The 16,893-nt window shown below is 37.4% G+C and overlaps 1 protein-coding gene across 1 annotated transcript in view; it reads left to right on the top strand.

Moving 5' to 3' along the window:
* Nucleotides 1-16,893, top strand: part of PLA2R1 (phospholipase A2 receptor 1) — a 100,460-nt gene that overhangs the window by 23,463 nt on the left and 60,104 nt on the right. Inside the window, exons 4-8 of the mRNA XM_037523407.2 lie at nt 4,085-4,258; nt 8,838-8,951; nt 9,363-9,506; nt 13,138-13,332; nt 14,571-14,728. Coding sequence (XP_037379304.1) covers nt 4,085-4,258; nt 8,838-8,951; nt 9,363-9,506; nt 13,138-13,332; nt 14,571-14,728 — 785 coding nt within the window. The remainder of the gene's footprint in view (nt 1-4,084; nt 4,259-8,837; nt 8,952-9,362; nt 9,507-13,137; nt 13,333-14,570; nt 14,729-16,893) is intronic.

Genomic DNA, 16,893 nt, shown 5'->3' with positions numbered 1-16,893 from the left:
CTTCTATTCAACATTATACTGAAAGTTCTAGGCAGGGAAAGTAGATAAGAAAATTATATAAAAGGCATCCATAATGGAAAGGGAAGTAAAACTATCTTAATTTGAGTATGACATGGTTTTATATTATGCACACACACACACACACACACACACACACACATACACCCCTAAGGAATCCATTAAAAATCTACTACAACTAATAAATGCACTCAGTAGGCCACAGGATACAAGATCAATATACAAAAATCAATTGTATTTTAATACAATAGCAATTAACAATTCAGAAATTAAATGAGGAAAATTCCATTTATAGTAGCATCAGAAAATAAAATACTTGGGAGAAAAATTAACAAAAGAAGTAAAAAACTTATACTCCAAAAACTATAAAACACATTTGAAAGAAATTAAAGAAGACATTTAAAAGTGGAAAGAGGGCCTCCCTGGTGGCACAGCAGGTTGAGCACAGTGCTGTGAAGCTGTCCGCAGCCTCTGCAGCGTGTGTTTGATTCCCGGCCCACCAGGGAGATACCCACATGGCGCAGCAGACCTCTCCTGTCTCGCCTGCTGCTCCCCTCAGCAGCGTATTTCAGTTAGTCTGCCTGTTCTGTTCCCCACTCTGTCTCTGGTGAATCCTCTCACCCTCCCGCACCTCTGACCTATACCCCAGCTCTGGTATAAATAAAATCTTTTTTTAAAAAATGAAAATGGAAAGATCCCACGTTCATGGGATCAGAAGACTGCAAAAATGGCACTACTATAGCAATATCCATGGAAATTCTAGCCAGCCTCTTTGTTTAAATTGATTGGTTCATACTAAAGTTCATGTGGAATTTCCAAGCATCCAGAACAATTAAAATAACCATGAAAAAGAACAAAGTTGGAGAATTTACATTTTCCAACTTCAAAATTTGTGCAGAATTATCATAATCAAGACAATGTGTCAAATGGAATAATGGAATGGACCTGAGACACCAGCTTTCAATCTTGCATTTTCAGTTGCCTAGAGAGACAATACATGAAGAAGCAGAACTAAGAATACACAATTGCAACCCAAGCCCCATCCCCAGGCCAAGATGGGAGCCTGTGCTAAGTGGGGTTCCCAGGGGGTAATCTGAGGCAGACATGAACATTCCAAGGTATCTCAGGGAGTGCTCTGGAGATCAATACATATGGGAAGGAAGGAAGGAAGAGGGAAGAGAGCAGGAATGTTCAGAGGGAGCTTGATACAGACCTGATGACCCCTTGACTGACCCTATGAGGTGTTCACAGGTTGGATATGCCTCTAGTTGGGGTGAGTGAAGGGTTTATAGTCTTGCAATGACCTGTTATGGTTTGTTGGTTGCCCTTGGGTAGGGAGAGAGGGGAAAAAAATCTAAATTAAGATGATCCTTGAAGGAGGCTTGACATTGAGAGTTATCTATTGGCATCTGGGGAAATAAGGCCTTCAGTTCTAAAGGGAAATCAGGTTAGCACATCCAAGCACTAAGTCCAGAATGGTACTTTCATTCCATCTGTTACCCTATAACTTTCAAACAAGATCCATGGAGTGACAGGCAACTGACTTAAAGATGTAGAGTGAGAACTTGTGTCTACCTGGATGGACATGCAAATCCTTATATTTTAGTTAAAAATTAGTTAGGGCCTCCCCTGGTGGTACAGCAGTTGACCACTGGGCTGTGAGGCTGCTCACAGCCTCTGCAGCACCGGTTCGATCCCTGGCCACCGGGCGAGGGACCCACATGGTACGCAGACCTCTCCTGCCACGCCTGCTGCCCCCCTCAGCAGTGTATTTCGTCAGTCTGCCTGTATTTCGTCTGTTCCCCACTCTGGCTCTGGTGAGTTCTCTCACCTTCCCATGCTTCTGACTGTACCCAGTGCTTGTATAAATAAATAAACAAATCTTTAGAAAAAAAATTAGTTAAAACCAAATTTCAATGACAAATAAACTTAGCAGTTAAGAGAATGTGGACAGCTGTTGCAAACATTTGACTGGAAGTTTCCTTTTGATTAACCTTGAGAACTGGCACAGATAACACAAAACTAGGGAGATCCAACAAACTGCAGTACAGACAAGTTCACCTGCAAGCCTCTCACTGTAACTGTTTAAGGTATAGAATTCCGGGAAGTTACTACAAAGAAAAAAGATTGCATTTACATAGAGCATTCTATGTCTTATTGAAAGTACAGGACAAACTTGGCAAAATTAGAATGAGGTCAAATGAAGTATCCTCCATATCTTTTCTTACCATGCTCAAGGCTGTGACCTGGAGCTTACAATTAGATTCAACTGTCCAATCTTTCCCCATGGCAAGAGATAAGAACTCTCCTTCTGATGTCCTCTCACTTCATGTCTCCTTCTGACATCCTACTATCTGATAGTGGCAAAAGGCTACTTACACCTACACTCCTTGGAAAAGTGCTTTAAACTTCTTTTTTAAGCCAGTGTTTCCCAGTGTTTGTTTTGCGCAACATAGGCCTTAGAATCAGGAATTTGTTTAAAATGTAGCTTCCCAATTCTACTCCAGATCTACTGATTCAGAATGTCTGTGATTGAGAACAAGGGATTGGTATTTTTCTTACTAGCTGACTAAAGGATTTTCAACACACTGAAATTTTGTAAGTTCTTGTTCCTCCCCCATGGCCTTGGTTGCCACACTGGGGCTCAACTGACCTCTGATAATTTTTATTGCATTGCCTATCTCAGCAATGGCCTAGCATTTTAACTGAAGACAATCTACAAGAACTGAAAGTCAATGGAGAACTTTTACTCACCAGAGCAAGATGATTACTAAAAATTCCCTCCTCTCTTTCCCTTTCCTTTCCTTCAGGTTTACTTGGTGATAATCTTGTCTTCTGCCCTCCTTCACTCTTGGATTTTTCTGTAAATACCTGTGTTAGTCAGGAAACCCCATAGATAACGTTATATATGGGAACCGATAACTTTTGCTTAATTAACTCAGTTCTGGACCAGACATGACATTGCAACCAGACATGAAAACAAAGTTTCCGTATTCCCAAGGAAACCAGCTAAATATTAAGGGGAAAAAAAATCAAAACAGAAAAGATCTCATTGTCAAATATGTTTGAAACAATCTGGATTTAAATCTAGCAATTTCTTTACTATAGAATCTCAGAGCTCTTAATATGCTAAAATGAATTTCCCGGTAGACGCTATATATGCATTATGTCCCAGATTTTCTTAGGGGACTCCTAAAGTTGAATTACTCTCTATTCCATTTTGGGAAAGACTGTTCTAGTTTTGAGTACATCACCTACCCATCATTTGTGCTCTTGCTACAGCATGGCTCACATTTTCTACATTTGAAATTCTTTGGTTGAGTTTGATTTCAGGTAACTCTACTGTCTGCTTAATTCATGTATGGTTTGATTTTAAATTTTAGCAAAAACACCCAAACTAGGTCATCATTTTCTGTTGTTTCAATAAACTTCAGATTCAGAGCCACAGTTCATACTTCATTAAATTTACTTTTAAGCATACTTAGCACAATCCTTGGACAATGTTTTACACATGCATTTTGCTTCTTTTCATTTTCTTAAACTAAATATCAATGTTCCTGTTCTCAATGTTTATTTGAAAATGTGTTCATTATAGACCCATATTCCTACTGTGTCCCTTTTATGCCATCTAGAATTTGGTTTGGGGGGTGGGGAAAGCCTTTTAAAACAACACTTATACCTCTCTCAAATAAACATTTCCATTCATACAGTTTTCAGAATAAAGTTGTAAATGACTAGTTTTGAAGGAAATGAATGTTATATTCACAAATCCTTCATTTCTGTTTTCTTCTCCAAAAATTGGTTTCTATTATTTTCCCAGAAATGATCAGAGCTTCTTTAATGATCATTTCTTGAATTTCCTTTAAATTTTGAAAGAGTTTAACAATTTAGTTCCAATGGATTGTCAATATGGATTTCATCATAGAGACCTAATCAGGAACAGATAAGGCTCTGAGGCTTTAGAGGCTGCAAGTTAGAATCATTTCATTCAAATTCATCTTAGAAATATATTGCTTTAGAGATAAAATGCAATTACAGTTACTGTTTTAATGGATTTTGTTTCCAGCATCTGCAGAGGTGGGTTGTGATGCTGTATGGGAGAAGGACCTCAACACACACATTTGCTACCAATTCAACCTACTTTCATCTCTGTCCTGGAGTGAGGCACATTCTTCATGCCAGATGCAAGGTGGTGCTTTACTAAGTATTGCAGATGAGACTGAAGAAAATTTCATAAGGAGTAAGTAGGTGGAAGATACATACTAATATTGATACAATTAAAATTACTTTTGTTAATAGTCCACGCATGCAAAGGTGTATTCTGGAAGAAATGTTTCTTAAAAATATTATTCTCTTATTAAAAAGCTATGGATGCTTAATAAAAATCTGGGCTACTCACACTCAGAAGTTTGACCTAAGTACTGAGTCCCTGTCAGGTCTTCCTTATTTTCTCCACCGTGGTGAAGAGAAGTTGAGTTCCCAGAAAGGAACCCAGGAGAGTTTGCACCTCCAGCAAGTGGATCCTGTAGACTGTTAAACTCAAGTATGAATTCTTGTGATTCTGGCGATCTTCATCATTTGATGTCTATTAACAAATAATTAAATCATTTATTAATTAAACATAATCTTACCTATCACTCACTGCATGCAGGTACATAGTAGGTATTGTGGTGGATGCCAAAGAACTTAAAATTTAGTTGGAAAAGCAAAAGTAAATGCTTGTTAACTAACAATGTAAGACAATGATGTAAGATGTCAAAAGAGTTATGTTCATGAGTTGGATCTTGGGTATCATCTGTCAGTAAATTCTGCTCTTATTTCTCCTTTATAGATTAAATGTATTTGTAAGTGTATATATACAGCTTTTCAAAGTGTTTTGGAAAAATTTGAAAATGTCACAAAATTACTCACTTTCATTAAAAGTGTCTGACATCTTTTTTAAATTTTATTATATCAATACATGTAGTACATGTTTATTCTAGGAAAAAATAAATTTCAAATATATAGAAAGTAAAACAAAAGACCTCTCATAATTCCACATTCAGAAATAACCATGTTTTTCTGCAAAAACATATAAATGCATGCATACATATTAGTTATGGGCAGGGACACTGAATAAAAAACTGGGGTGGCTGTTATACCACAGCTAGGACCAGAGACCAAAGAGCTTTGATCCCACCTCTGTGACCTAACAGGACTACACAGGCAAGCAATTTAACCTCTGTGTTTCAATTTCTTTTTCTATCCAATGGAAATAATAATGCCTACATGTCATAGTACAGATGAAGTCTTAGAAAAGTGCCTGGCATACTTAACAAATAGTGTGTGTTAACCATTGAATAGCAAATATACACATAGTTTATCTCATTTACTTGCAAATAATGATCATCTGTCCCTGTCTGTCAGTATAGATCTATATCAATATTTTTAATGGTAGTGTAGTGTTATGGGTTAGCAACAATATATTTTTTAATCCCCTATTACTAGGTATTGATAGACAGATAAAATTGTTTTTTATTTATTTTAACCATCCCTGCATATACCTTTATGCATAGATCCCCATTTATTTCTCTATGAGTTTGTACACATGTGTCCACTGGTTGGAAAAGGAACCACATGTTAAGGCTTTGAAAGTTATTAATACCTTCCTGAAGGATTGTAACAAATGTGTGAACAGTGTATGCCTGCCCCTTTGTCCGTAGATATGCATTAAGTGGGAAATTATTATTGAAACTGATTTGAGTTAGTCTCATTGCAGGAAAATACTCATTTCAAAAATCATTATTGGCCTTTACTGGTTTTTATAGAAAATTTTGCGTACCTTTTGTGAATGTCAATTGTCACCTATCTTGACTGCTGGAATTTCTAATAAAGGGCTTGGACTGACATCAAATTCAAATAAAGAAATAAGATACACCAGGGATTGGCATTTAAATATAATTCTATAATTACACTTTAGGAGTTGTTTAGGAAAACAGAAGTCATAAAGACAGAAGCCTGTTCTGACCTAGGTAATTTTTAATGAGAATAGTTTAAAATTTCCTGCTAATCATTAGTGATTATTACTTATGATATAAGGAATTGTTTAAGCTGTCACAAATGCCAAGAAGTGGCCAAAAGAATTAAGATTTGAGTTTGTTATCACAGAATTGTGAGCCAGTTTAATTACAAAGTAAGACTCTTTTTGCAAATTGAGAGATTACAGATTGCACAATGATTTTTATGTGTATTGCTGAAACAATTGCATGGAGAATATGAAAATAACTCTGATAAGAATAATTTATGTTTTAATTAGACTATTTAAAAATATCACTTGATACTTACCTGAATACAAAATGGAGAGGTTTTTCTATCTTATTGGTCTACCTCCCTTTCGTCCTCTGTCACCATGATTACGATTACATGATTTAATCAAAGAGTGCTTTATTTTTTTAAAGTACTAATCAAGTCAACATTGAGAAAAGATTCCATGTTAATGCCACAAAAACTTGCAAGGACAAGATCCATAAATATTATGTGATTTCTGGAGTCTCAAAATTATAAAGTACTTTTTCTCTTTTCTTAAGCATGTTAGGTTCTTTCAGTGTTCCATTATCGTGTTGAAATGCCCAGAAACAGAGGCTGCCTTATATGAATACACTGACCTTTATACCCTGGGTGAGCATACAATAGACCATCCAAACTAAAACTCTTTTGAGAGTAAAAGGAACTGCAACTGATAATTACTCTGGAACTACTAGCATAAACTGAGTTTTCCTAGCAAAATAGGACATACAGCCACCCTATTTATAACTCATAGCTATAAAGGTCTTAGTCTCAGGCAGTCCCCTGAATCTGACTCAAAATAAATAGGGTTCCAGGGCCTCCCCAGTGGCACAGCTGTTGAGCGGTGGGTTGCGAAGCTGCCCGCAGCCTCTGAAGCACTGGTTCGATCCCCGGCCCCTGGATGAGGGTCCCACATGGAGCGCAGACCTCTCCTGCCACCCACTGCTCCCCTCAGCAGTGTATTTCATCAGTCTGCCTGCTCTGCTCTCCACTCTGGCTCTGGTGAATTCTCTCACCCTCCCACACTTCTGACTGTACCCAGATAAATAAATAAATCTTTTAAAATAAATAAATAATAGGGTTACAAAGCAGATGAACCATAACAGTGTCAACTGTTATGATTAAATGTTATGATTAAAAGATAAAATGCCAACATTTGAAATTCTCACAATATTGGCCAGTTTCACTAAAAGTTTCTGACAGTTTTTCTCCCAATTTGATGCCATATGTAAAAATGTTTGTTCTAGAAAACTTTAAGATGCAAGTGTACAAAAAGAAAATCTCCCTTAATTTTGTAATTAATAACCACATTTTTCTGCACAAGTATGTTTATAACAATCTTTGTAGCAAAAATGGAGTTGGGGGCCTCCCTGGTGGCATAAGGGGTTAAGCACTGCACTATGAAGCAATCCGCAGGCTCTGCTGCACAAGTTCCATCCCCGGCTGGCCAGGGAGCAATCCATATGGCTCAGCAGACCCCTCCCGACTCGCCCACTGTTCCCCACTCTGTCTCTGGTGAATCCTCTCACCAGCTGCATCTCTGGCCTGTGCCCCAGCTCTTGTATGCATAAATAAATAAATCTTAAAAAAAAAAAAAAACTTTAAAAAAAGAAAAAAAAATGGAGTTGAATTAAAATGTGAGGAGCTGTAGCACCAAGATTAGGAGCAAGGGCCACAAAACCAGCCCAAGAAGCAGCCGCAGCCCCATGCATTAGCATTGAACCTGGCCCCTACATCCCAGCATGCCCCAGCCTGCTATGCATCCCTCTGGATGCTCTATCACTAGTTTTAGGCTGCTCCTCTTCACCAGACATCCCCCACTGGCTCACACACTGCACAGCAGCCCCCTGCCACCCCCCTAGCCCTCACTTGCTTTAGCCTGGCTTTTTAAAAAATTGAGGTGACATTGGTTTACAACACATTATATTTTAGGAGTATAGATTTTTACCAAGTCCACCAGCAAAGTGCTAATAACCACCTCTACCACAATCCACTGGGCCCCTTTACCCTTTGCTCCCACATCCTTGGTAACCTCAGCTCTATTATTAGAATCAAGGATTTGCTTTCTTTCTGTCTGTTCATTAGCTTTGTTTCTTCATATTCCAAATATGAGTAAAATTACCAGGTATCTGTCTTTGTCTTTTTGACTTATTTCACTTTACCTTCTTAAAGCTGAAGGATTGCCTCCATTCACTGATACTTGTTTCCTTTTTTCTAACCACACTCCTAAAGAAATCTTTCAATTTTTTAAGTGTGAAATAGTCCAAAATATTGAAAAGTGCAGAAAATTACACATGCACACACACATACCCACTGCACAGATTTAACAGCATTTCTTCTTCCCCTTGAGTCCAGCTTCCAAGCTGAGGTCACCAGGGACAGGTGTTTAGGGAAGGCACCTTCTGTCCTTGGACACTTCCTCCTCTACCCTCTAAAACCTCGATGTGCATGAGCTACACAAATAATAGGGCCTCAAATTTGTAGCCACGCATTTGACCAGACATTGAAAGGCTGCATTTGGGGATGCTTAGAGTAAGCTCTTCACAGCTAAACCACTGTTGTCAGGAAGTCTTTAAAAGACTGCAGGATTTCTCAAGGCCTGAGAGGCTGGCTTTGTTATTCTGAAGTACAAGGGTGGGGTTTAGTCACTTAAACCCTTTTCTGTCCTTGACTGGGGTTAATTTATGACTTCTTGTTCCAGGAATAAGAAAGCAAGAAAGAAGTGTAACATTGACTTTTTTTTACTTGAAACTCCGTATTGCCCTTCATTTCAGAGCACTTGAACAGTGAATCAGTGGAAGTGTGGATAGGTCTGAATCAGCTGGATGAAAATGCTGGCTGGCAGTGGTCTGATAGAACACCGCTCAACTATCTGAACTGGAACCCAGGTACTCCCAGAGTTATTTTCTTTTGACAGATGGCTTCACCCCATAGCCTTAAATAGCAATATTTCCTACATGATTATGTCACATTATATTAAAAGTGGTTTATAAATAGTTTAAGAGCCTAATTGAATTCCTGTATGACAAGCTTTTTCAAACAACATATTGGAGGCCAAAAAGGTAAGTAATTTACCCAAGGTTGCAGGAGGCTTTGGGTCAAAGCCAAGATCAATAGCCATCAGCTGTTTTAAAAACAACAACAAATTACAATTAAAATATTTTTCTACTCTAAAACAATACAATTGGGATTACTACATATGCCAAAGAGAAGTGCTGATTCCTAGGTGTTAAAACCGGATCTCTATATATTATATATTGTATATATATTATATGAAAGTGATTGAATATATTTTTCAGATATTAATTTTGAGCCATTTGTTGAATATCACTGTGGAACATTTAATTCATTTCTGTCAAATGCCTGGAAAAGTCGGGATTGTGATTCCAACTTGCCTTACATATGTAAAAAATACCTAAACCACACAGATCAGGAAGTGGTTGGTAAGTGGTTTTATTAAATTGTTTTTGTGAGTTTCTTGCTTATCCTATCAACAAATTCAAATTCCTCTGTTGCTCTATTTTTCTTAAAGATTTATTTTACTTATTTAAGCATATAAAAACTGGGGTGTAGGCCAGAGGTGGGAGGGTGTGTGTATGAGAGGATTCACCAGAGACAGAGTGGGGAGTAGAACAGGAGGATCTACTGAAATACACTGCTGAGGGGAGCAGTGGACAAGACAGGAGAGGTCTGCTGCACCATGTCGGTTAGCTCCCTGGCCTGGAATCGAACTCATGCTGCCGTGGCTGGTGATGGCTTAATAGCGCTGAGACTTAAACCCTGGGCCACTAGCGAGACTCTTCTCTATTCTTTTGTTAATTAATTCCTAATTTATACATAGCTAAAGCTGGTTTTTATATTTATATGATTAAATATTAACTATATGATAATTTATTATCCAAAAGCACCATGAATCTAACAAATGTATTTAGGGTTTTACTAAAAATTGAAACAAAATAACCAAAATTAGAAAATATTTTCTGTCCTCTCTTTTTAAAAAATTTCATTCTCAGCCATTCTGTACTAGGAAATTAAGATATGTTTCCTTTTCTGTTCTAGTTTTGAGTTCTATTTATGGTTTTCCTAGAAACTAAATATATGTTAGAAAACTGTTTCATAAAATTGTTTAGTAAGTGGATTTCTTATTATATTCTATATCTTTTATTAGTAGCACATCTTTGTCCCTAAGTAACACACAAAGTTTTTAGGCGTAACTAAGACTTAAATACCTAATAACAATCTAGCACCTAAAGTCCAATTTCTGTTTTTAAGTCTATTCTTTTTTTCTGTGGAAATTAACATCTTCACTCAGAAAGTGGAGATTAAAAACATAACCATTTTTAAAAGAGCCATTATCATAATTCAAAACAATTCTACATTTTAAATAATAAGCTGAATTATTTTTAAAAATATTTTCCCTTACAATTTAAATTTCCTAAGTTGCTAGCCTACTGGTATTGTAGAATATGGTCTGGATAAAGAAGCATTGTGCCACTTCTTTATGGAAAAGTTTTTTTCATTATTTCAAGAATGTACTGAAATTCTACCATTGTTATTGTTTTTTTCCCCTTTCCTTGCTCCCTTCTTCCATCTTCATTTCTGCATTTCCTCATTCTTCATTTTTCTTTTCTCTCTTATACCCTCCTGAACCCACTTCTATCACCCTTTTTTCTTCTATTTTATTTATTCTCTTCATCTACTAGTTGAGTTCAGAAGATCAGAAATGAAGCAGTTCAGCTCAATTTGCTTGAATTATTTGCTTTTGATTCAAGTTCAAAAAATTCTTTTGATCTAGACCAGTGTTCTCAACCTGCATTTCCAGGATCCTCGACTTCCATATTTGGCTCTGCCCTTTTCTCAGATTTCTTCCTTATCTTATTGTCTCACCTTTAGAGTAAAATCTAAGGTTTCCTTTTTAAAAGAAGTTCCATGACTATTTTTTCAGATTGAAAACTGCCAGAGTAGATAAAACCTAAATATTTTGACATTATTCCTCTGTGATTCTAATTTCAGTCAGAGTTCTTCTAGAAGCAATTTTAAAGTAGTATCTTGTTTCCCACATAGCAGTGAAATTTTGCCTAACTAAAGTGGTACTTGAGGGAAGCACCCAGTTGTGGTTAATAAAATAAAGTAAAAATGCTATTACCAAATTGGGGATAAGCTTCTGGAAAGAACCCACACTTGGCATGTACACCACTGCCTTCCTGAAAAAAAGCATCATGGCACCATTTTCCTATAAGTCTAACCTGGAGTTCATATTGGCCCAAAGGACCACTACAGGAGCTTACACTGACCCTCAGTCTAGAAAAAGCAGCCAGAATTTCACACTTAACAGGATAAATATCTACCTCCACCAACATACAATCCTCCCATCTACCTTAAATCATCACCAGATTACTTGTAATATATAACATGAAATCTATGTAAATAGCTGTTTTATTATTCAAGGAGTAATGACAAGGGGGAAAAGTCTATACATGTTCAATACCGACACAGCCACCACGGGCTTCACTAGATAGTATGTATTTTCCATCCACAGTTGTTTTTCTTTGTGGATGTGGTAACTGTGGATATAGCAAACCAACTGTTTTGTGTATATAATATATATGTATGTAATATATATTAAGTGAAATACATTAAATTATATATTAAATTAAATTAAATACATTAAATGAAATACCATTTAAATTATGTTTCATAAACTACTTTTTCAGTGTAAAAAGATTTCAAATAGGGACCATTCTAATTGCTAAATTTTACAATTATTCCCTATGTTTTGTGCTGGTCTCAGTCTATTCATATCAACAAGAAATGCCTGTGGGTACTCACCGAGGCCCAGGTGAAGACTAGCTAGACTAGCCCTTGTGGTTCTTATTGTGACTGCTTGACCATTTTCAGCAACAACCATTAGGGAACTTTGGAAAAAAAAAACAAAACTAAATTTAATATTCATAGATGCTGGGGGGTGCACAGCACACTCAGGGCCAGATAGCAAAGTCATGGGTAGAGAAAGAGAGAGCACAGACCTGGGGTTCTGCCTACAGTGGACTTCAGGGTGGGATGTCTAAGATTTCAAGAGTTCACTGGTGTACTAAAGCAAAGAAATTAAAGCAAAGGAAGGGGAAACCAGGTAGTCAAATGAACAATTATTGAGTTTGACCTTGAAAAAGGGGAACTTTCTAGATATAACAAGCAGGCGCTTTATCTAGTCACATAGCTGGCCATGCGTTTATTTGAAATGGATGTTGTAGGGCAAGGAAATATGTCAGGCTTTTCTGCCCCCCCCCCCAACCATCAGGATAGATGATGGATCCTTGCGGTCCCGAATGCATGCCTGATGGCGGGCACCTGGAATAGGGTGTGGGCATAGGTAGATGGGATTCACCTGGGCTGAGACTGGGCTTTTAAGGGTGGCATCAGGGGGATGCCAGGAGAAGCCGAAAAAGAAGTAGCAGAAGCCGAGAGAGAAGCAGAGAACACCAGAGGGCCCAGACAGAGTGAAGATTTGCTGGGGGCTGGGAGGACTGCCAGCCTCCCGGCCCCCCAGCACTCCTGCCTGCTATGTACCACTAAATCCCAATAAAAGACCTGCAAAAAAACACTGAGGACTCTGACTCCTCCTTTACCCAGTCTGCTGGATCAGAAAACCTGCTCTGTGTCCAGTCCTGACCCTACCGATGTCTTTGAAGTGAGTGCAATTAAAAAAAAAAATAAGCTCAGCATATGCAAAGTGATATGTAACATAACAATAAAAAAAATTATCAAGCACTTACACTTCACCCTGATTCTGCAACTGGGCTATATGACCTTTACCAAGTCTCTTGAACTCTGTGCCTTAGATAGCTCATCTGGAAAATGAAGACCTGAGATTTCTTAGATCCTAGATCTAGATCATAGATTGGATCAGTCTCAACTCTGAAGATCAAGAATTTTATGATGTATATGTTATTTTTCTCTCATGTGTTTTTGTTTTTCAAATTGTTTAAGTAATTACATATTGATAGCAACTTATATTAAAGATAATAAGTCCCATTAAAATAACTGGGAAATGACTTTTTTTGTTGCTTTAAAAAGAAAAAGACGCTTGGAAATATTATGCTACCCACTGTGAACCTGGCTGGAATCCCCACAACCGTAATTGCTATAAACTTCAGAAAGAGGAAAAGACCTGGAATGAAGCTTTGCATTCTTGCCAGTCTGAAAACAGTGCATTAATAGAAATAGTTTCCTTAGCAGAAGTGGAGTTTCTTATAACTCTCCTTGGAAATGGTAAGTGCCAAATGTGTTTGATTTAAGAGGTATGCAATATAATAACTATCTGTATTAGTGGAATAATTACTACCTAAAAGTTTCTAAATATTCTATCCGAAGTTTCAAAATAATATCCAGGAGTAAAAATTTATTGGATTTTTAGAAAATACATGTTCAGAAACTTCTTAATGTTTCACATATGCCAGAAATATTGGCCTTTTTTTTTTTTTAATTGGGCAGAGGTCATTTTCTGAAACGTGTAATAAAGCTGAACCTGTAATTTAGCTTTATGACCACCAGAGAGCAATAGTGTGATGTGGTCATGTAAGCCGAGAACTGCAGGGAATTCCTTAGACAAATAATTGCATTTAAATATCAGGAACTTTGGCCAAAGAGATGGAAATTTATTTGCTGTGGTGTTTTCAAGCTGTGTGTGATGTTCAGGAGTTCCAATCCCCTAGTTTTACCTAGCTTCCACCAGCCAAGCGGATATGCTTCTACTTACATTTGACTTTTGATTCTGCTAAAAAAACATTGAAATTACGGTGAATTTTTTAATGAAAAATACATTTCCAGACTTTATTCTGATGTTGTTTTTATTGTGAAGATTTGGTTTCAAGTAAAAACAAAATCTTTCTCTGTCATTTTCCCTCTCTCTTCACATTTGAGATTCAAAGAACCCTGCCACTGCCTCAATTCAATAGGGGCACTAGAACATCATTTCTCACCTACTGTATTTTCACTCTACTGGGCTACCAAACTTTTTTTTGCTTTTCCAGCAACCCCATTGCTTTCATTTCAAAGCTGCTAAGAATATCTGTTCTTTTATTTACATGGCAAAACAAAAGTGTAAAGTTAGACTATTATTGAGGTTTTTTTTTTAAATACTTTCCCCCTAATCCAATGGATCTTTTTACTTTTCCTTTTTCCAGGCAGTAGCAAAACCAGATTTTTCAGATCTACTTTCCATACAGAAGCAGGAACCAATTAGAGTCCCAGCAATCAGATTTGTTTAAAAGTTTGTCCTTGCATTGGCTTCTCATAGTTTCCCTCACTCAGAAGGCTTACATGTAGAGCAGGTTTAGACAGTATAAGGGTAAAAAGCTAAACAGATATTTTGTATGAGGAATTAGGTTTCATCACATGAAAAAGAAGAAATCACATGCAAAGTGGTATATTTTAGTAAGAGCCCCAGCGCAATATCTCCTTTTCAGATACTAGGATTCCTGTAAGTAATTTACATTTATCTCTTACAGAAAATGCATCAGAAACATGGATTGGTTTGAGCAGCAGTAAAATTCCAGTTTCCTTTGAATGGTCTAATGGCTCCTCTGTCACCTTTACTAATTGGCATACACTTGAGCCCCAAATTTTTCCAAATAGAAGCCAGCTATGTGTCTCAGCAGAGCAATCTGTAAGTTGATTCATTTGTTCAGCGCCCACTTTGCTGGACTTGTGTTGAGGGCCACCTATGCCTGGGACTTGAGGGCTGCAGTAGAGAGCAAGACAAGTCCCTGCTCTTCACAGGGCTTCCCTGCTAGGCAGTAAACACATCTATACAGAAAAAAAGTGGCAATTATAGTTGTGATGATAGCTCTGAGGAAACAAGTGACATGCTGGTGAGAAACTTGAGGCAGCTACTTTAGACATAACAGTCAAGGAAGGTTATCTGAAGGGTGACATTTAAGCTAGGACTTAAAGGGGAAAAAAAAAAAAACTTTTGAAGAGCAGGAGGGTGGACATTCCAGGCAGAGGGAAACTAGTTCAAAAGCCCAAAGGCAAGCCAAGTCTTCCTGTGTTTGCTAATCAAAAAGACAAGTACAGCACGAGGGATGAATGGTGAAGTGGTGGTAGGAGATGGGGCAGGAAGAATGTGAATATATGAGATTTATAGACTATGGTACAGGAACTTCAGAAGGGCTTCAATGAATCCAAGTGCATGATCTGCTTTACATATTTAAAGCAACTGTTGCTGCTACACAGAATATAGTTTAATGGATAGAATGGAACCAAGAGAAACCAGTTTGGAGGCTATTCATGGTTGAATAGAGTAGTGAGCATGAAAAGATACTGACAGATTCAAAGGTCTTTGGAGAATGGAGCTGTTGCTAAATTAGACATGGGAGGTGACTTGAGCAAAAATTTATGGGTGGTGGTGTCACTGACCATTCTAGTGAAGATAAGGAGAAGAACTGAGTGTTGGGAGTCTACAGAGTGATGGTTTTTAAGTTCCATTATCTTATTAAACTAAAAGAAGTCCTCAAGTATGCGTAATCTCTGAAAACTGGTAATCAATAGGAAATCTTTCTCCTTCCTCAGATGAATGTAGTGGTCCCTGGGGCCTTAACATCATACGTATTCTTGTGTTCTAGTCTCTCCATTATTTAAAACATCTGATTATTCAGAATCAGTTTAATTCTAAGCCAGTTGAAGGGCTTATTATGTTTGGAATAGACAATCTCTTTGATCAGAAAGCTGCTGAACTCACTGACTTCAGTTTTAGGAGGTTAAAGAGATTTGGTAAACATCCGCACTCTTTCAAAGCACCAGAATACCATATCAAGTTCCCTTACCCCTATCCTCCCCAAGAAAAAACCAGTTTATTGAATGTTATTTAAATCGTTTGACAAAGTAATTGTGCTAACCATATGTGGGAACTTTTGAAGCACTTATTTTCATGACATGTTTCCTTGTTTCATCTTTTAAGGCTGTCACGAAATAAGAGCAGTTATAATTATAGTACTGAGGTCATGCCTCAGAGTCACACTCAGAACCATATTCACAGGTTTTACTATAATTAAGATGACCTTCATTTCCTGCTGACATTTCCCTTTGTTATTTGACAAACATGGATATTTCATACAGCATGTTCATAGAAAAAGAGTCAAATTTGGACAGAGAAATTCTTTTTGAAAGCATGAGGATAAGTATTAATATGATTGTATATGCCAGGATAATGCTACTACCAGTGTGATTCTTGTGGGCCCCATTTTGGGCGGCTCTGTAGGTCCTAAAATAGTAGATGCACTTATTCCATGAAGTAGAACTCAGTATGAATATGATTATTACAATTAACAAGTCACCTAATCATGGTTGATATCTACATTTCAGTATGAGAGCTGAGTAAATGCTCCATCCATCCATCCATCCAATAGTTATCAAGCAACTACAGTACACCTGTCACTATTCTATAATCAGATGTTTTCTGGAAGACTCCATAGGGGAGGGATCCTACACATTAAGGTGTTAGCCTCCTATGTCATATGTTCTGAGGGTTTTGGAAGAGTTCTATATTCCCCTAAACCCTGAATGCCTTAGATATCACCTAAAGTTTGAACCACGTGGCTTTAGCCTAAAGATTTGGTTTGTGTTCAAATAAAAAAAAAATTCTTTGGGAGGATAAATTTTTACTGTTAGCAGTTACTGCATTTCATTATTAATGAAGGATGTGAGAACAGCCTTCAGTAGAACTGGGAGACGAATGCAGGTATCTACCCATCATATAAAGAGGAAATGGAGTGAGGCTTTGAAAAATCTTTGATGGACAGTGCAGGTTGAACATGAAATTCAACTATAAAA

The sequence above is a fragment of the Talpa occidentalis genome, unplaced genomic scaffold (assembly GCF_014898055.3).
Source record: "Talpa occidentalis isolate TD23 unplaced genomic scaffold, MPIMG_talOcc4v2.1 talOcc4.3, whole genome shotgun sequence".
NCBI classification, from domain to species: Eukaryota; Metazoa; Chordata; class Mammalia; order Eulipotyphla; family Talpidae; genus Talpa; species Talpa occidentalis.
This window is presented reverse-complemented; position numbering and strand designations above follow the sequence as displayed.